This window comes from Lepus europaeus, chromosome 17 (assembly GCF_033115175.1).
Source record: "Lepus europaeus isolate LE1 chromosome 17, mLepTim1.pri, whole genome shotgun sequence".
In the NCBI taxonomy this organism is placed as follows: Eukaryota; Metazoa; Chordata; class Mammalia; order Lagomorpha; family Leporidae; genus Lepus; species Lepus europaeus.
The window spans coordinates 25,477,590-25,491,080 of NC_084843.1; the positions used below are offsets into that span (position 1 = coordinate 25,477,590).

The window sequence follows — 13,491 nt, forward strand, 5'->3', positions numbered from 1 at the left end:
GGTAGAGTTACAGAGAAGGAGAGAGAGAGAGAGATCTTACATCCACTGGTTCACCCCCGATTGGCCAGGCGCTATGGCTGCAGTTGAGCTGATCTGAAGCCAAGAGCCGGGAGCTTCTTCCAGGTCTCCCATGTGGGTGCAGGGACCCAAAGGCTTGGGCCATCTTCCACTGCTTTCCCAGGCCATAGCAGAGAGCTGAATTGGAAGAGGAGCAGCTGGGACTCGAACCAGCGCCCATACGGGATGCTGGTGCCACATCCCATCTGCAGGTGGATGCTTAACCTACTATGCTGCAGCACCTGCCCCTGCAACTATATTTTACAAGATGTGGAGAACAAAAGGGGGGTGGGCAGGAAGGATATAAAAATCTCCCAAAGCTCAAGAATTAGGAGTGAGCTTTTTCTGTTTTTCCAGAAGGACTGCATTTTTAAATGTGTGTAAAAGGTCTGTATACAAATGAAGAATACAACTTCTCCACCGGCAGGGTGTAGCAGCCTCCTCTCCCGACAAGCCCTGGGAACATGCAGTGAGGGGGTGCAGGGGTGGCAGACTGGCATCTTGGGGCCCCAGGGCCTCTCTTGTAGGCACCTGCCCTCTCTCCAGCCTTCCAGCTGCTGCCACAGCTTAACAGCCTTTTCTCCTCTACCACATTTCCAGGCCCTACAGGTCCCGCTGGCATCCCTGGACAGCAAGGTGCGTGTCTCCCTAAGGGGGTACAGAGCTGTGGGTGTGGACTTCCCTGTGGAGAAAGTGAGGGGTGTGTGTTTGGGAAAGGAAGGAGGATCCTCGGGGGAGCCACCCCCCAGCCTGCCGGGCTGGAGCATGGACATTCTCACAGGCCAGAGGCCTCTCGTGATGGGACCCTGACCACCAAGCCATCGTCTGCCATTGACCCAAATATCAAATGACAGCCCCGCTGGCCCGGCTCCGGCTCCCCTGGGATGTTTGGTGGCAGACCTGCCAATAGTCTGCGACGTGGTCCTGTCTGAGTCCTGTCCTACCCACTCTCCACCTGGGAAGGCAGGAAGCAGGAGTGTGGGAGGCGGGGCCAGTCTGACACTGTGTGCTCCCCACAGGCCCGCGAGGGGAGCCGGGGCTGGCCGGGGAGTCCTTCATGAGCAGTAGCAGCTCCATCTCCGAGCTCCTCTCTACCCGTGAGTGCACCTTCCCCCAGGGTGGTGGGGGGCGGAGTGGGAGAGCTGGGGCCAGCAGCAGCTGCACTAAGGAGTCAGCTGATGGGAGGGCGACCAGGCCCCAGGGCACGCACTGAACACTGAGCAGGGATAGCAGGTTTGGCTGGCAGGGACAGCTGTCCCAGAGGCCCTGGGATGCTGGGAGGACCAGGGTGAGGCCGGGCCATGGCGCTGAGTGTCATAGGCAACAGTAGTGCATCCCCCACTCAGAGCAGCAGCCAGGGCCCCGGATTCTCAGCCACAGGCCCAGGCTGGGTGGCTGGCTCCTGTCTTTTCCCATTCACAAAGCTTTCAAGAGCCTGGGGCTGCTGCTGCTGGCATCCTACCTGCACCCCTGGAACACTGGCCACGGAGACAGGCACCTGCCCTGGCTGAGCACCGGCACCATGTTAGGGGCTCAGCACTCTCGCTGAGTCTTCACAACATGGCTATGCTGGTCTCCTTGGCCCAGGGTGCAGAGGAAACCAAGGCCAAAAAAGCTGAGGTCTTGCCCAAAGTGGCAGGCAGGGGTCTGGACTCGGGCTACCCGGCACTTCACTGCACACACCCGAATCAGCATTCAGGGCTCTGGACTTGACCCGCCCTCCCTGGAAGCAGTCCTGGGCCCTGACCAGAGCCTTGTCCCTGGGGTGATGGGTGTGGACCAGGGTATCTGGCTCTGGGGGTCCTGGTGGGAGGTAACGGCCTCACCGCAGGTGCACTCATTTGTTTCTTCCTCTCTACAGAAGGCCTGGATTTACGAGGTCCCCCAGGCCCACCTGGACCACGTGGGCCACCAGGTGAGCCTCCTGGGCATCTTTGGGGTCAGGGGATGTGCGGCTCCGAGGGAGGGGTCCGGGCTGCTGCTCCCAGGGTGACTCGGCTCCTGAGTCGGTCGTTCCACCCCTCTCTCTTCTGCAGGACCTTCCATCCCTGGCCCACCCGGCCCCCGAGGCCCTCCAGGTGAGAACCCACCTCTCTGCTGGGACAGGAGAGAGCACTGCTGGGGCTGACAGCAGGACCCAGAACGCAGCCCCCTGCAGAAGTGTCCCCGGCCCACCTGCTGGCACTAATCGGGCTTGGGCTTCTCTCCTAGGGGAAGGCGTGCCAGGCCCCCCGGGCCCCCCAGGATCCTTCCTGGCCAACTCAGGTAATGTCTGATTGTCCTGTTGTGTTTGTGTCTTAACTGTCCACATAGCCATTCGTCCCTGTGACAGCACGGCCTGGGCGCGTCCGCCATGCCAAGTGCTGAGAGCTCATCACCACAACCACACACAAACCCCTTCTGTTCTCTGCAGAAACCATCTTCTCTGGGCCCCCCGGACCCCCTGGCCCCCCCGGCCCCAAGGGAGACCAAGGTGAGGACAGTGTCTTAGGGAGGCCCAGGGCCACTCTGTGACCCCTGCCCACCTGCCTGGTGGCCAGGAGCATTTGCATGGGGCTGGTTGAGCCGGGTCCTGTGTGAGCAGCCTGCAGCTCGGGGTGGGGAGGGGGAGTGCGAACACGGTGGTCACAAACGTGGCCCAGAGCTCCTGCTCCATGTTGGCTGGCAGGGAGGAGGGGCACAGGGAGCCCCGAGCTCTGTGCCTCAGCACCACAGTCCCTGCTCCCCGACCTGGGGGTCACAGAAGCCACACCCCCTGATTGGGATGCATCTCTCAGCTCTCTGTCTCCTTCCTTAGGTCCCCCAGGCCCCCGAGGACACTCAGGTAAGGCATAGCTGGCATCCGACAAAGCCTGGGCTGGGGCTGGGGTGGCAGGAGCTGACCTTCCAAAACCCCTGAGCTTATGGGCAGTGCACTTGGTCCCCACGAGCAGGAGCGGATCAGAGACGTGTCTATGAGTGGTCGAGTGTTAGTGTTGTGTGCAGGGGTGTGCACACACGTGGGGGGAGCTCCAAGCACCATGTACCAGCCGGGCAGCCCCAGCAGTCCTGGACTTCAGGACCCCTGGAGGGAGGCGGTGGGGAGGGCAGGGGCGGGAGACTAGGACTGCAGTCCCTGGCGAGGGCTCCTCAGGCGAGCCAGGTCTCAGGGCTCTCAGCTTCCAGGAGGTGCCGAGCCCCCACCCACGGCGGCTCTCGCTCACTGACTGCACTGCGTGTGCTTGGCTTCCAGCGTCCAATTCTCTCGGAGTCGATCTACAGGGACCGCCAGGCCCACCTGGCCCGCAGGGACCCAAAGGTGACAAAGGTCAGTGAAGGAGCAGCCAGGAAGGCAGGGAGGAGTGGGCACGGCCTGGCCCCAGAGCCCAGCGCCAGGATGGAGCTGTGAGAAGCTGTGAAGACCAAAGTCTTGGGAAAGAAAGGGCTGAAGAAAGAACAGGCCAGAGGGAGGAGGGACGAGGACGGGGAGCCGCAGTCTCTCTCCAAAGGGGGCTGGGGGTATTGTTGCTGAAATGAGACTGAGACTTGGGACAGTGGTAGAGTCACACAGTAACAGGTGTGGTTGGGCTTATCCAGGGCAGGCTTCCTGGAGGAGGTGATGCAAACAGGCCTTTTTGTTTTGGATTCCAGGTGATCCTGGCATTCCCGGTGGGCCCTCCAGAGGTAAGACCCAAGGGTGACCCAAGTTCCTCTCTCCCTCTCTCTAGTGAGGCAGAGCCCCCTAGTAAGGATGTGCTTATTCACTCCTGGCCTACCTGGGATCCTTATTGATCAGGTGCCTCCCCCATATGCTAGGATCCACAAGCTGCCTCTAAGTTTCCATGGTCGTGGGGGTGGGGAAAGGACCAAGCCATGCAAAGATAACAGCGCCAGGTGGGGAATGGCGGGGACCCCAGCAGGCCCAGGAGCCAGGGCCCTGGGGGAGGCAGGGGCTCTGCGAGGCAGTGAGCAGCTTGAAGGCAAGTGTGGTTTGCCTGGGCCCCACTGCCGCTCCTTGCAGCCAACACTGCTGTAGCCACTGCGTTTGCCTCTTCTTGGGGACCTTGCTCTTGGCTGGCTTCTCCCACTGAGAAGGCCCCTGTCCTCCATGTGTGGGAGCAGCCCCTGGGCCCCTCTTCAACCTGGCCTGTGTGGGGAAACCCACCAGGGCGCCTCTTCTTGCCGCAGGGGGATCGTCGAGCACCATGTACATGCAGGGCCCACCCGGCCCACCAGGGCCCCCGGGACCCCCAGGCTCCGTCAGCAGCTCCAGCCGTGAGATTCAGCAGTACCTGTCTGAGTACCTGCAGAGTGAGTGCTGGCCCCCCACGCCTGGGGACACCTTAGGGCAGTGCAGAGCATGTGTGCACACACGCGTGTTTGTTCCTCCCCCACCTGCCCCTCACCCCATCTGGAGGCCCACTCACTCACATACTCACCCACATGCACACTCTGGCACGCGTGTGCTCACACATACCTCCCCATCCCTGCGCAAGACTGACTGCTCAGACGAGTGGCCAGTCGCAGTTTTATTGGATCACAGCCTTCCCGGCCCACCTGACCCAGCACAGGCTGCTGCCTCAGTTTCTCCACCTGTAACAAGGCACCCAGGGTCCCTGCTGCCTTGCCGGGGGGCAGGCACCTCATCCAGCTGTTCTGGGCACACCATGGGGACGACCCGCCCTCTCGGGGCCAGGCTTGACTGCTGCATTCCTCTGCTGGCAGGTGACAGCGTCAGGTCTTACCTGTCTGGAGTCCAGGGTCCCCCTGGCCCCCCGGGTCCCCCAGGGCCCGTCACCACCATCACGGGCGAGACCTTCGACTATTCGGAGCTGGCGAGCCTCGTTGTGAGCCACCTGAAGAGTAAGCCGTCCGCGGGCCCTGTACTCGGACACCCTTCTCCTGAGTGCCTGCTTCTCTTACCTGCGCTGTGCTGTGCACGTCTCCTGAATTCGCCTTTTCAATTCTGGACGCGTGAGATCAGGCCTCGGGGACCAGGGGATCCGCTTCCACGGGGCCACGCGGGGCGCCAGGATTTGGGAGCTTTCCTGCCTGGAACAGGCGTGTTCTCAGTCACAGGCTGCCGACCTGCTCGGGAAGGGGGTGCTGCAGGCTGGCGGGGGAGGGGAGGGTCAGGCTGAAGCACGTTCTGGAAAACAGCCTGCATTTCTTACCAAAACAAGACAGTCTTCGGCCTTTCTGTGCTTTCAAAACAGCCTCGCCATGCCCCATTCCTTCACTTCCCCAAAGAGAAGCCACTAGCGGACCAGGCCTTTCAGATCCTGGCATGGCGAGGGTGTGGCCTTGGAAGGGGATGAGTGGCTAACCTGGGCCTTCTTGACCACAGCTTCTGGGTACAGCCTCAGCTCGGCCTCGGCCTCCATCTCATCTGAAGACATCCTGGCGGTGCTGCAGCGTGAGTCACCTGCTGTGGGCTGGGCACCCCCTGACCTCACTTGTCAGGCAAGCCTGGTCCCATCACCCCTCCCCCAGAGCTCCCCGGCTGCTTTCTGAGCCTGCAAAGGGATGGTAACCCTCACCCTCCAATGCCAGGAAGCTGAGAGGCACCCCTGCCAGGGCCTGGGAGCTCTCCGCCCCCTCCCCCCGACCAGGGTGGGCCTGAGCCCGGCACTCACAAGAGTCACACAGGAAGCAGTCTGGGCAGGGGGACCCACCTGTGGCCAGAGCGGGTCCATGTGGGTGCATCCTCTCCTCTCCAGGGGACGATGTGCGTCAGTACCTCCGGCAGTTCCTGACGGGCCCTCGGGGTCCCCCGGGGCCTCCAGGCACCAGCACCGATGGGTCCCTGCTGTCACTGGACTACGCAGAGCTGAGCAACCGCATTCTCAGCTACATGGCCAGTGAGTATCTGCGGGCAGGGCAGCTGGGAAGGGCCTCTGGCCCCCTCCTGCCAGGCTGCACCCAGCCCAGCAGAGGGAGCAGCCTGCAGTCACTCAAACCCGTGGCCCGGAGTAGGTCAAGGGAAGCCGACCCCAGTGTCTTAGGGCCTGTCCTGCATGGACTTGGTACGTGGTGCAGTGCCCCCAACTCCCCTGCCATACCCACACACCCAGCCAACGGCTGTTGACCTGTACTCCTCCCGAGTCCCAGGGCCACCCTCCCTCCGTGGTGGCACAGCCCAGCACAGCATCTCCATCTCTCCCTCCCACCCCTCTTCCCTTCCCCTGATGGCACTTGTGTCCAGATCACTGGGCTGACTCCCTCTCACAGGGCGTTTCCACCTGCCTTCCCCTGCTGTGTCTGAACCCATCACAACTCCGGATTTGTTCCCCAGGCTCCGGAATCAGCATTGGGCTTCCTGGGCCCCCTGGCCCCCCAGGCCTGCCAGGAACATCCTATGAGGAGCTCCTCTCCCTGCTCCGAGGTGAGGCGGTGCAGAGAAGTCTGTCCACATATGTGGGATGGAAGCAGAACCCTCGGGTCAGGCCATGACTGACCCCTTGCTCTTCCTTCGTGTCCCAGGGTCTGAATTCAGAGGCATCGTTGGACCCCCAGGCCCCCCAGGGCCTCCAGGGATCCCAGGCAATGTGTGGTCCAGCATCAGCGTGGAGGACCTCTCGTCTTACTTGCACAGTGAGGCACCGGGGAGGGGACACAAGGAGGACAGAGGATGGGGCCTAGGTTTGGGGGTGCCTGTGGATTTAGGCGAGGGCATCCACAGACCACCAAGCGCATACAGGGCTGGCCCTGGAGAGGGCCCGTTGATGAGGTGCCCTTGGCCTTCTCAGGGAGGGAGCCACTGCTCCCAAATGCAGCCCCTCGGGAACTGAGATGCTGCACGTGATTAGAGTCAGACGGGGTCTCCAAGGCTCCATGGTGAAGGGCTGGGAGGGGGCTAGGATGTACGTAGGAAGGAGGCTCAGAAGTGGGCGTGGAGGGCCAGTACGAGCAGCCCTTTCCCAGAGGATGCTGGGAAGTGGGCAAGCTCTCGATCTGCTGCTGCTTCATCCTCTGCTCACCCAGAGGCCCAGCCTCAACCTCTCCTTTCCACAAAGGGGTCCCCAGTGGGCACAGCGCCTGGGCTGGGAATTCTGCTGTCTCTGCTTGATGACCTTTGACCTTCCTCTTTCTCTTCCTCCCACCCAGCTGCTGGCTTTTCCTCCATCCCAGGCCCTCCTGGTCCTCCTGGGCCCCCAGGTCCTCGTGGGCCCCCTGGGGTCTCGGCAGCTCTAGCAACCTATGCAGCTGAAAACAGCGACAACTTCCGGAGTGAGCTGATCAGCTACCTCACAAGTAGGTGCCCTCCCGTTCCCACTTCCCCGCCCTGTAAGTGGGGCAGCAGGTGCTTGGCGTTGCCTGGAGACCAAATAGATGAGTGTCTCTGTCTTTGGGGTAAACCCTGCTTCTTTCCTCACGAGCGTGCTCCTACGCATGTACAGGGACCCTAACATTCTTTCAGTTCATAAGGGTCCTTGAGACCCTGGGAGAGACCCCCTAGCTCCCAAGTCTTTCCACCACAACTTGGACTCCCACTCCCATGCAGGTCCTGATGTGCGCAGCTTCATCGTGGGCCCCCCAGGCCCTCCGGGGCCCCAGGGACCCCCTGGAGACAGCCGCCTGCTGCCACTGGATGACGCCTACAGCAGGAGCAGCAGCTCCTCCTCACGCAGCTCATCTGCCCGCCGGAGCTCCTCCTACAGTTCAACGGGGGGCTCCTTGGGCGAAGGGGGAGCCTTTGGTGCAGGAGACGGGGGCCCCTATGGCACTGACATTGGCCCAGGCGGAGACCTTGGGGCAGCAGGGGGCGGCGCGTACGGCAGCAATGGAGGATCATTCCGGAACGGCTTTGCTGGAGATCTGGATTACAACGAGCTGGCTGTTCGGGTGTCGGAGAGCTTGCAGCGTAAGTAGGGGCGTTTAGGCCTCCGTGCTGGGTGGGGGGGGAGCTTGTAAGCCCCTCCACAACTGGGCTCCAGACGCCGGCCCTTGTTTCTGTGAAGACAGCAGTGCTGGAATCTGTTGGGTAGGGACTGAAGATGGGAGGCATTGTCCTAGTCCTCAGCCAGCTCAGCTTGGGGGCCCTTGGGGGCCCCAGTGCCGGGACCTACGCCCTGGGGAAGAGAGTCCCAAGCAGTCCAGGAGGGGTCTTGGTGCTTTGCTTTCCAACACCTAACTTGTTCTGGGTCTCCCAAGAGTCATCATGACCCTGACACTTCTCCGGTGGGTCCAAAGGGAGTTGTTGGCTAAGACACCTTCCTCCCTGTGGCTTTTCCGTCCAGTTAGGCAGGACGCTGCTACTGCGTGCCCAAGTGTGTGGGGCACACAGGGGCAGTCGCCAGGGCTGTGCCTGTACGGCAGCTGCATCCCATGCGCTGGTGTTTTCCAGGTCAGGGCCTGCTACAAGGGATGGCCTACACTGTCCAGGGCCCACCAGGCCAGCCCGGGCCCCAGGGGCCCCCTGGCATCAGCAAGGTCTTCTCTGCCTACAGCAACGTGACTGAGGACCTCATGGACTTCTTCCGAAGTAAGGCCATCCCCTAGCTTTCCCAGTACCTGTCCTGCTGCATAGCCTCCCACAGGCCTGCTCGGCAGACACCACGCTTGTGGAAACCTGTCTGCTGGAGATGCTGAACATCAGATAACTTTGAACCGTGTTTCACTACCTGTCGGCGATGCTTTGCACGGTTCACGGGGCCATGCAGGCTGCAGGGCAGGCTCTAGCCTAAGGTCCTTTTTCACTCTCTTGCAGCTTATGGAACCATTCCAGGACCCCCTGGGCAGAAAGGGGAGGTGGGCATCCCAGGACCCAAAGGTAAGTGGTGACAGAGAAGCAGCCCCAGCAGGCCACATCATGACCACCGCCTGCTGAGAAGTACCTTGTGGTGCCTCAGCCTCCCCTCCAGCCCTGGCACTCACGGAGCACTTGGTCATGCCCCCATCTTCCTTCTAGGTGACAGAGGCTCTGCTGGACCAAGAGGTCTTCCTGGGCCACCTGGCCCTCGAGGGCACAAGGGAGAAAAAGGAGACAAAGGTAAGTGCTGGCTGCACAGGGGAGTGCCAGAGCAAGCCAGTTACCTCAGGCAGTCACTGCTAAGAATGTCACTTTCACAACAGTCACACCGGCAGGGAGAAGGGAAGAATGCCAGTCTAGTGGAGGAAGAGTTTCAGACAGACAGTCTTAAAAAGATGTCTTCTTTGAAGCCTTCTTTGCAACTAGTTACAGTTGCTGTAGTCACCCAAGCTGAGGTCCCCACGGGCCACAAGGTATTTTTTAACTTCCTACTCATCTTCTTTCAGGTGACCAAGTCTACGTTGGGCGGAGAAAGAGAAGTATCGCCACCAAGCCGTGAGCTAACCTTGGCGGAACAAGCCCCTGGACCGGTTCTTACAATGCTTATGGGCACTTACATCAAATTCTCTCAAGCATGAAAGCTGGAGCCTGCCGATGTCCTACTGACAGCATGGCCAAAACAGTCCACCAGCAACACACCTGTTTTAGTCTGAACAAGATATATGCATACATATAGCATTCAAAGACGATCTGAAAGCCTCATGGGCAGACGTTAACAGTAGGTGCAACGTTTTAGAACGAGAGTGACTTCTCTCTGCTCGCTAGCTCTGTGCTCTTTGACTTCTTTAATACTTAGTTCAAGCCCCAAGCTAGGAAGCCCAGTTCACACAAGTTGGTTCAGGACTCTTGGAGCTTTGCCTAAAACTGAGTCCAGGAAACAGAACACGGGACGGGGTGCCTTCTGCGAGGTGACGCTGGGCAGGTGCGTCCCGGTTATTGCCGCGAGCTGCACTGGCAGCTCCTTCCTCCGCCGTTCCCTCTGCAGTCTTACGTCACGTCACAGAAAAGTTAGCTAAGATGTGGTGCTTGCAACTGCCAAAATTAAGAAATTCACTTCCCTATAGGAGGTGACGGGGTTTCTCAGTTATATTACACATGTATGACACAGTCCGACTGGCTTAGAGTCTGACTGCAGCTATAATCTGTATACACAGGTCCACGCTAGAGTTCAGAGAGAGGCTGTATTGAACTAGATGTGGCAAGTAGGAAAGTGTGGGCAATGAGCAAGGAATAGAGGGAGAGGAGGGGAAAGAGGTTCCCTGACACTGGGGAGAGGGGGCTTCCACTTGAGACGTCACCCTCTGTTCTGCACTTAGGACACGGCGTGGAGGACTGGGTGCAGTTGGCTTTTAAGCACTTTTCAATGTCTAAAAACATATGTATGTGGTCTATGAGAAGAAAAGTCATTTCAGTTGTAAAATCTTCAATTAAAGTTTTTTTTTTTCTTTTTTAGTATGTTTAAATGTGAGGGGTTAAAAAGGAAAGAATGAACAAACATGTTCTGGGTCAGTTTGGTCTAACATTATTTACATAAATGAAAAAAACAAAGGTGGTTGTATTTTGGGGCACAGATTCTGGCATTTCATTTAATCACGGAGCCCTCTACAGGCAGACCTCTGGTACTGTCAGCTCAGCCTGGGCCTGTTAGGAAGCATCTGAAGGTCTCCCCTAAACCTGAGTTACCTGAGATAAACACATACTACAGATGAGCAACATCATTTACAATTAATGTAGTGATTTATCCTGGGCCAAAGGAATTATTGATAATAGGGCAGGTAATATATGAAATAGCAAAATTCCTCCTGAGTTAAAATGTACCCCAAAGATATGCACAGTAAAAACATTAAGTGCAGGGGCCAGCACTGTGGTGCAGTGGGTAAATCCGCCGCCTGTGGTGCCGGCATCCCATATGGGCGCCGGTTCGAGTTCCAGCTGCTCCACTTCTGATCCAGCTCTCTGCAGTGGCCTGGGATAGAAGATGGCCCAAGTCCTTGGGCCCCTACACCCACGCAGGAGACCCAGATCAGCGCAGCTCCATTGTGACTATCTGGGGAGTGAAGCAGCGGATGGAAGACCTCTCTCTCTCTCTTTTCTTCTCTCTTTCTGCCTCTCCTTCTCTCTGTGTAACTCTTTCAAATAAATAAGTCTTTATAAAAAATGCTAAAACATTAAGTGCAGAAGAGGAAATACTTGGTCAACACGAGGATGTTACAGAGATTCTCAACTGCTGGATAATTTAAAATGGGGTTAAATTAAATCTACTTCTCCACCTCTACTCTTCTAAAAGACTGGACTGTTTATTTTCTTTATGGTCTCCCCTGGGTATCTCACATCCTATCCAAGAGAAAGACACACCATTTAGTTCCATGGTATCAAGCATCCACTCGCACCCGCAATCAGCAAGCACCCAATACTCTGCGTCGGTCTTTTTGTCTCCTTGGCCACCTAAAATGAGCCAATCTAGGGATTTAACAAAGGGCTCATGTGGCCCTCAGAATTTTAACCAACTTATTTTTACTATCTAGTGAAAACTTACATTGTGTATAATGAACGAATGCAAAAACGTACCTTTTAACAATTAAAATAATTCATCAGGGACAAAGTTTATCAGATTTAACCAAAAGCTGGATTTCCTTTTACTTTTTTTAAAAGTAGCTCTAGGGGCTGGGCGTTTGGCACAGAGGTTCAGTCGCTGCCTCACATGCCCATGTCCTGTAACTGGAGGGCCTGGTGAGCTCTGGCTCCTCTGCTTCCAATCCAGCTTCTTGCTGATGCACACCGGGGAGGCGGCAGATGATGGCTCAAATACTTGGGCCCCTACCACCCATGTGGGAGACCAAGACAGCGCCAGGCTCCTGGCTTTGACCTGACCCAGCCCTAGCTGTTGTGGGCATTTCGGGAGTGAACAAGTGAATGGAATCTCTCTCTCTGTCTTTCAAATGAGAGTAAATACTTTTTTCTAAAGTAGCTTCAAGGGCTCAAGTATTAGAACTACTTTTTTTTTTTTTTTGACAGGCAGAGTGGACACAGAGAGAGAGAAAGAGAGAAAGGTCTTCCTTTACCGGCGCACCGCGCTGATCCAAAGCCAGGAGCCAGGTGCTTCTCCTGGTCTCCCATAGGGTGCAGGGCCCAAGCACTTGGGCCATCCTCCACTGCACTCCCGGGCCACAGCAGAGAGCTGGCCTAGAAGAGGGGCAACCGGGACAGAATCCAGCGCCCCGACCAGGACTAGAACCCAGTGTGCCGGCACCACAGGCGGAGGATTAACCTAGTGAGCCATGGCACCGGCCAGAACTGCTCCCTTTTAAAAAGTTTATATTGGGGCTGGTGCTGTGGCATGGTAGGTTTAGCCTCCCTCTGCTGCACTGGCATCCCTCATGGGCGCCTGTTCACGTCCCAGCTGCTCCTCTTCCAATCCAGTTTTCTGCTTATAGCCTGGGAAAGCAGTGGAAGATGGTCAGTGGTCCAAGTGCTTGGGCACCTGCAACCACATGGGAGACCTGGAAGAAGCTCCAAGCTTTAGATTAGCCCAGCTCTGGCCATTGAGTTAGAGGCTCTAACTCTGCCTCTCAAATAAAAAAAAAAATTTTTTTTTCTTTTAAAAAGCTTACTTGAAATGCAGGAGAGATCTCTCAACTGCTTGTTCACTCTCCAAATACCCACAATAGCCAGGGGTGGGCTGGGCCGAAGCCAGAAGCCAGGTCCTCAATCTAGGTCTGTCATGTGAGAGGCCAAGACCCAACTACTTGAACCATCACCTGCTGCCTTCCAGGGCTGTGTTAGCAAGAAGCTGGAGTCAGGAGCCAGAGCTCGGAATCAAACCCAGGTACTCCAATGTGGGACTTAATAGCTAAGCCAAACGCCACCCTCATATTCCCTCTTAATAATGATTCTTACCTTGATGAATCAGACTAGTTTTCCCCTTGTGGTTATGACTGTATCTTACTAAGATACTCAAGTCTTCAGAGTTCTTTGTCCAAGAGAAATAGGGTAGGCGTCCAAATCTGCATCCTTCCCTGGACAAAACCCAGAACAGGGGTGGGCAGATATGAGGTATGCTCTCAGCTGGATCGCACTGGATCTGAGCCCCTTTTGTTTCATCTTTAACAAAAAAAAAAAAAAAAGACAAGAATGAGCTCAATGGTGCACAATACTCCTAGATTAGAAAGTGACATGCAGCGCCTCCCTCCAGCCACACTGAACACTTGCCAAATGATGCTGTCCAGCGCCTGCTGAATCTTGCATATCAATGATAAAAAGAGGTTATTTGAGCAGAAGTGACATCATATCATCTGTGTAACTGCTTGCCACGAAGGAAAATCTATCCCAAGGGAGGAAAGAGGAGGGGAAATGTGGAGGTATATATATACACTGATGGAAGTGTTTTGACCTCTGGAAAAACCTCACCCGCCTCCCACCCCTCACCCCGCATTATCATAGAAAACGACATTTGTGAGATTTGTGAGTGTGGCAGTCACACAGTTGGTTTCAATTACAGACAGCTAGGAACACTGGTAAGTTGGGAAGGGTTAGGAGACCTGGATGATGGCAAGTTTGAAAATACAACTAGGACCCCAAAAAGTAGCAAAGTGTTCTCATACAAGACAATCCAGTTCCAAAGATTCTCAACAAAAAAATTGCTT

The 13,491-nt window shown here is 56.8% G+C and overlaps 1 protein-coding gene across 1 annotated transcript in view; it reads left to right on the forward strand.

The window, feature by feature from the left end:
• COL17A1 (collagen type XVII alpha 1 chain) overlaps positions 1–10,254 on the forward strand; it is a 41,161-nt gene extending 30,907 nt beyond the window's left edge. The window contains 21 exon segments of the mRNA XM_062214201.1: positions 658–693; positions 1,919–1,972; positions 2,094–2,135; positions 2,269–2,322; positions 2,471–2,530; positions 2,855–2,895; positions 3,087–3,102; positions 3,290–3,364; positions 3,688–3,720; positions 4,225–4,347; positions 4,762–4,899; positions 5,384–5,452; positions 5,757–5,897; positions 6,332–6,421; positions 6,520–6,630; positions 7,144–7,290; positions 7,541–7,900; positions 8,384–8,521; positions 8,747–8,809; positions 8,948–9,028; positions 9,295–10,254. Coding sequence (XP_062070185.1) covers positions 658–693; positions 1,919–1,972; positions 2,094–2,135; positions 2,269–2,322; positions 2,471–2,530; positions 2,855–2,895; positions 3,087–3,102; positions 3,290–3,364; positions 3,688–3,720; positions 4,225–4,347; positions 4,762–4,899; positions 5,384–5,452; positions 5,757–5,897; positions 6,332–6,421; positions 6,520–6,630; positions 7,144–7,290; positions 7,541–7,900; positions 8,384–8,521; positions 8,747–8,809; positions 8,948–9,028; positions 9,295–9,347 — 1,925 coding nt within the window. The 3' untranslated portion in view covers positions 9,348–10,254.
• Positions 10,255–13,491: the final 3,237 nt, after the last annotated feature.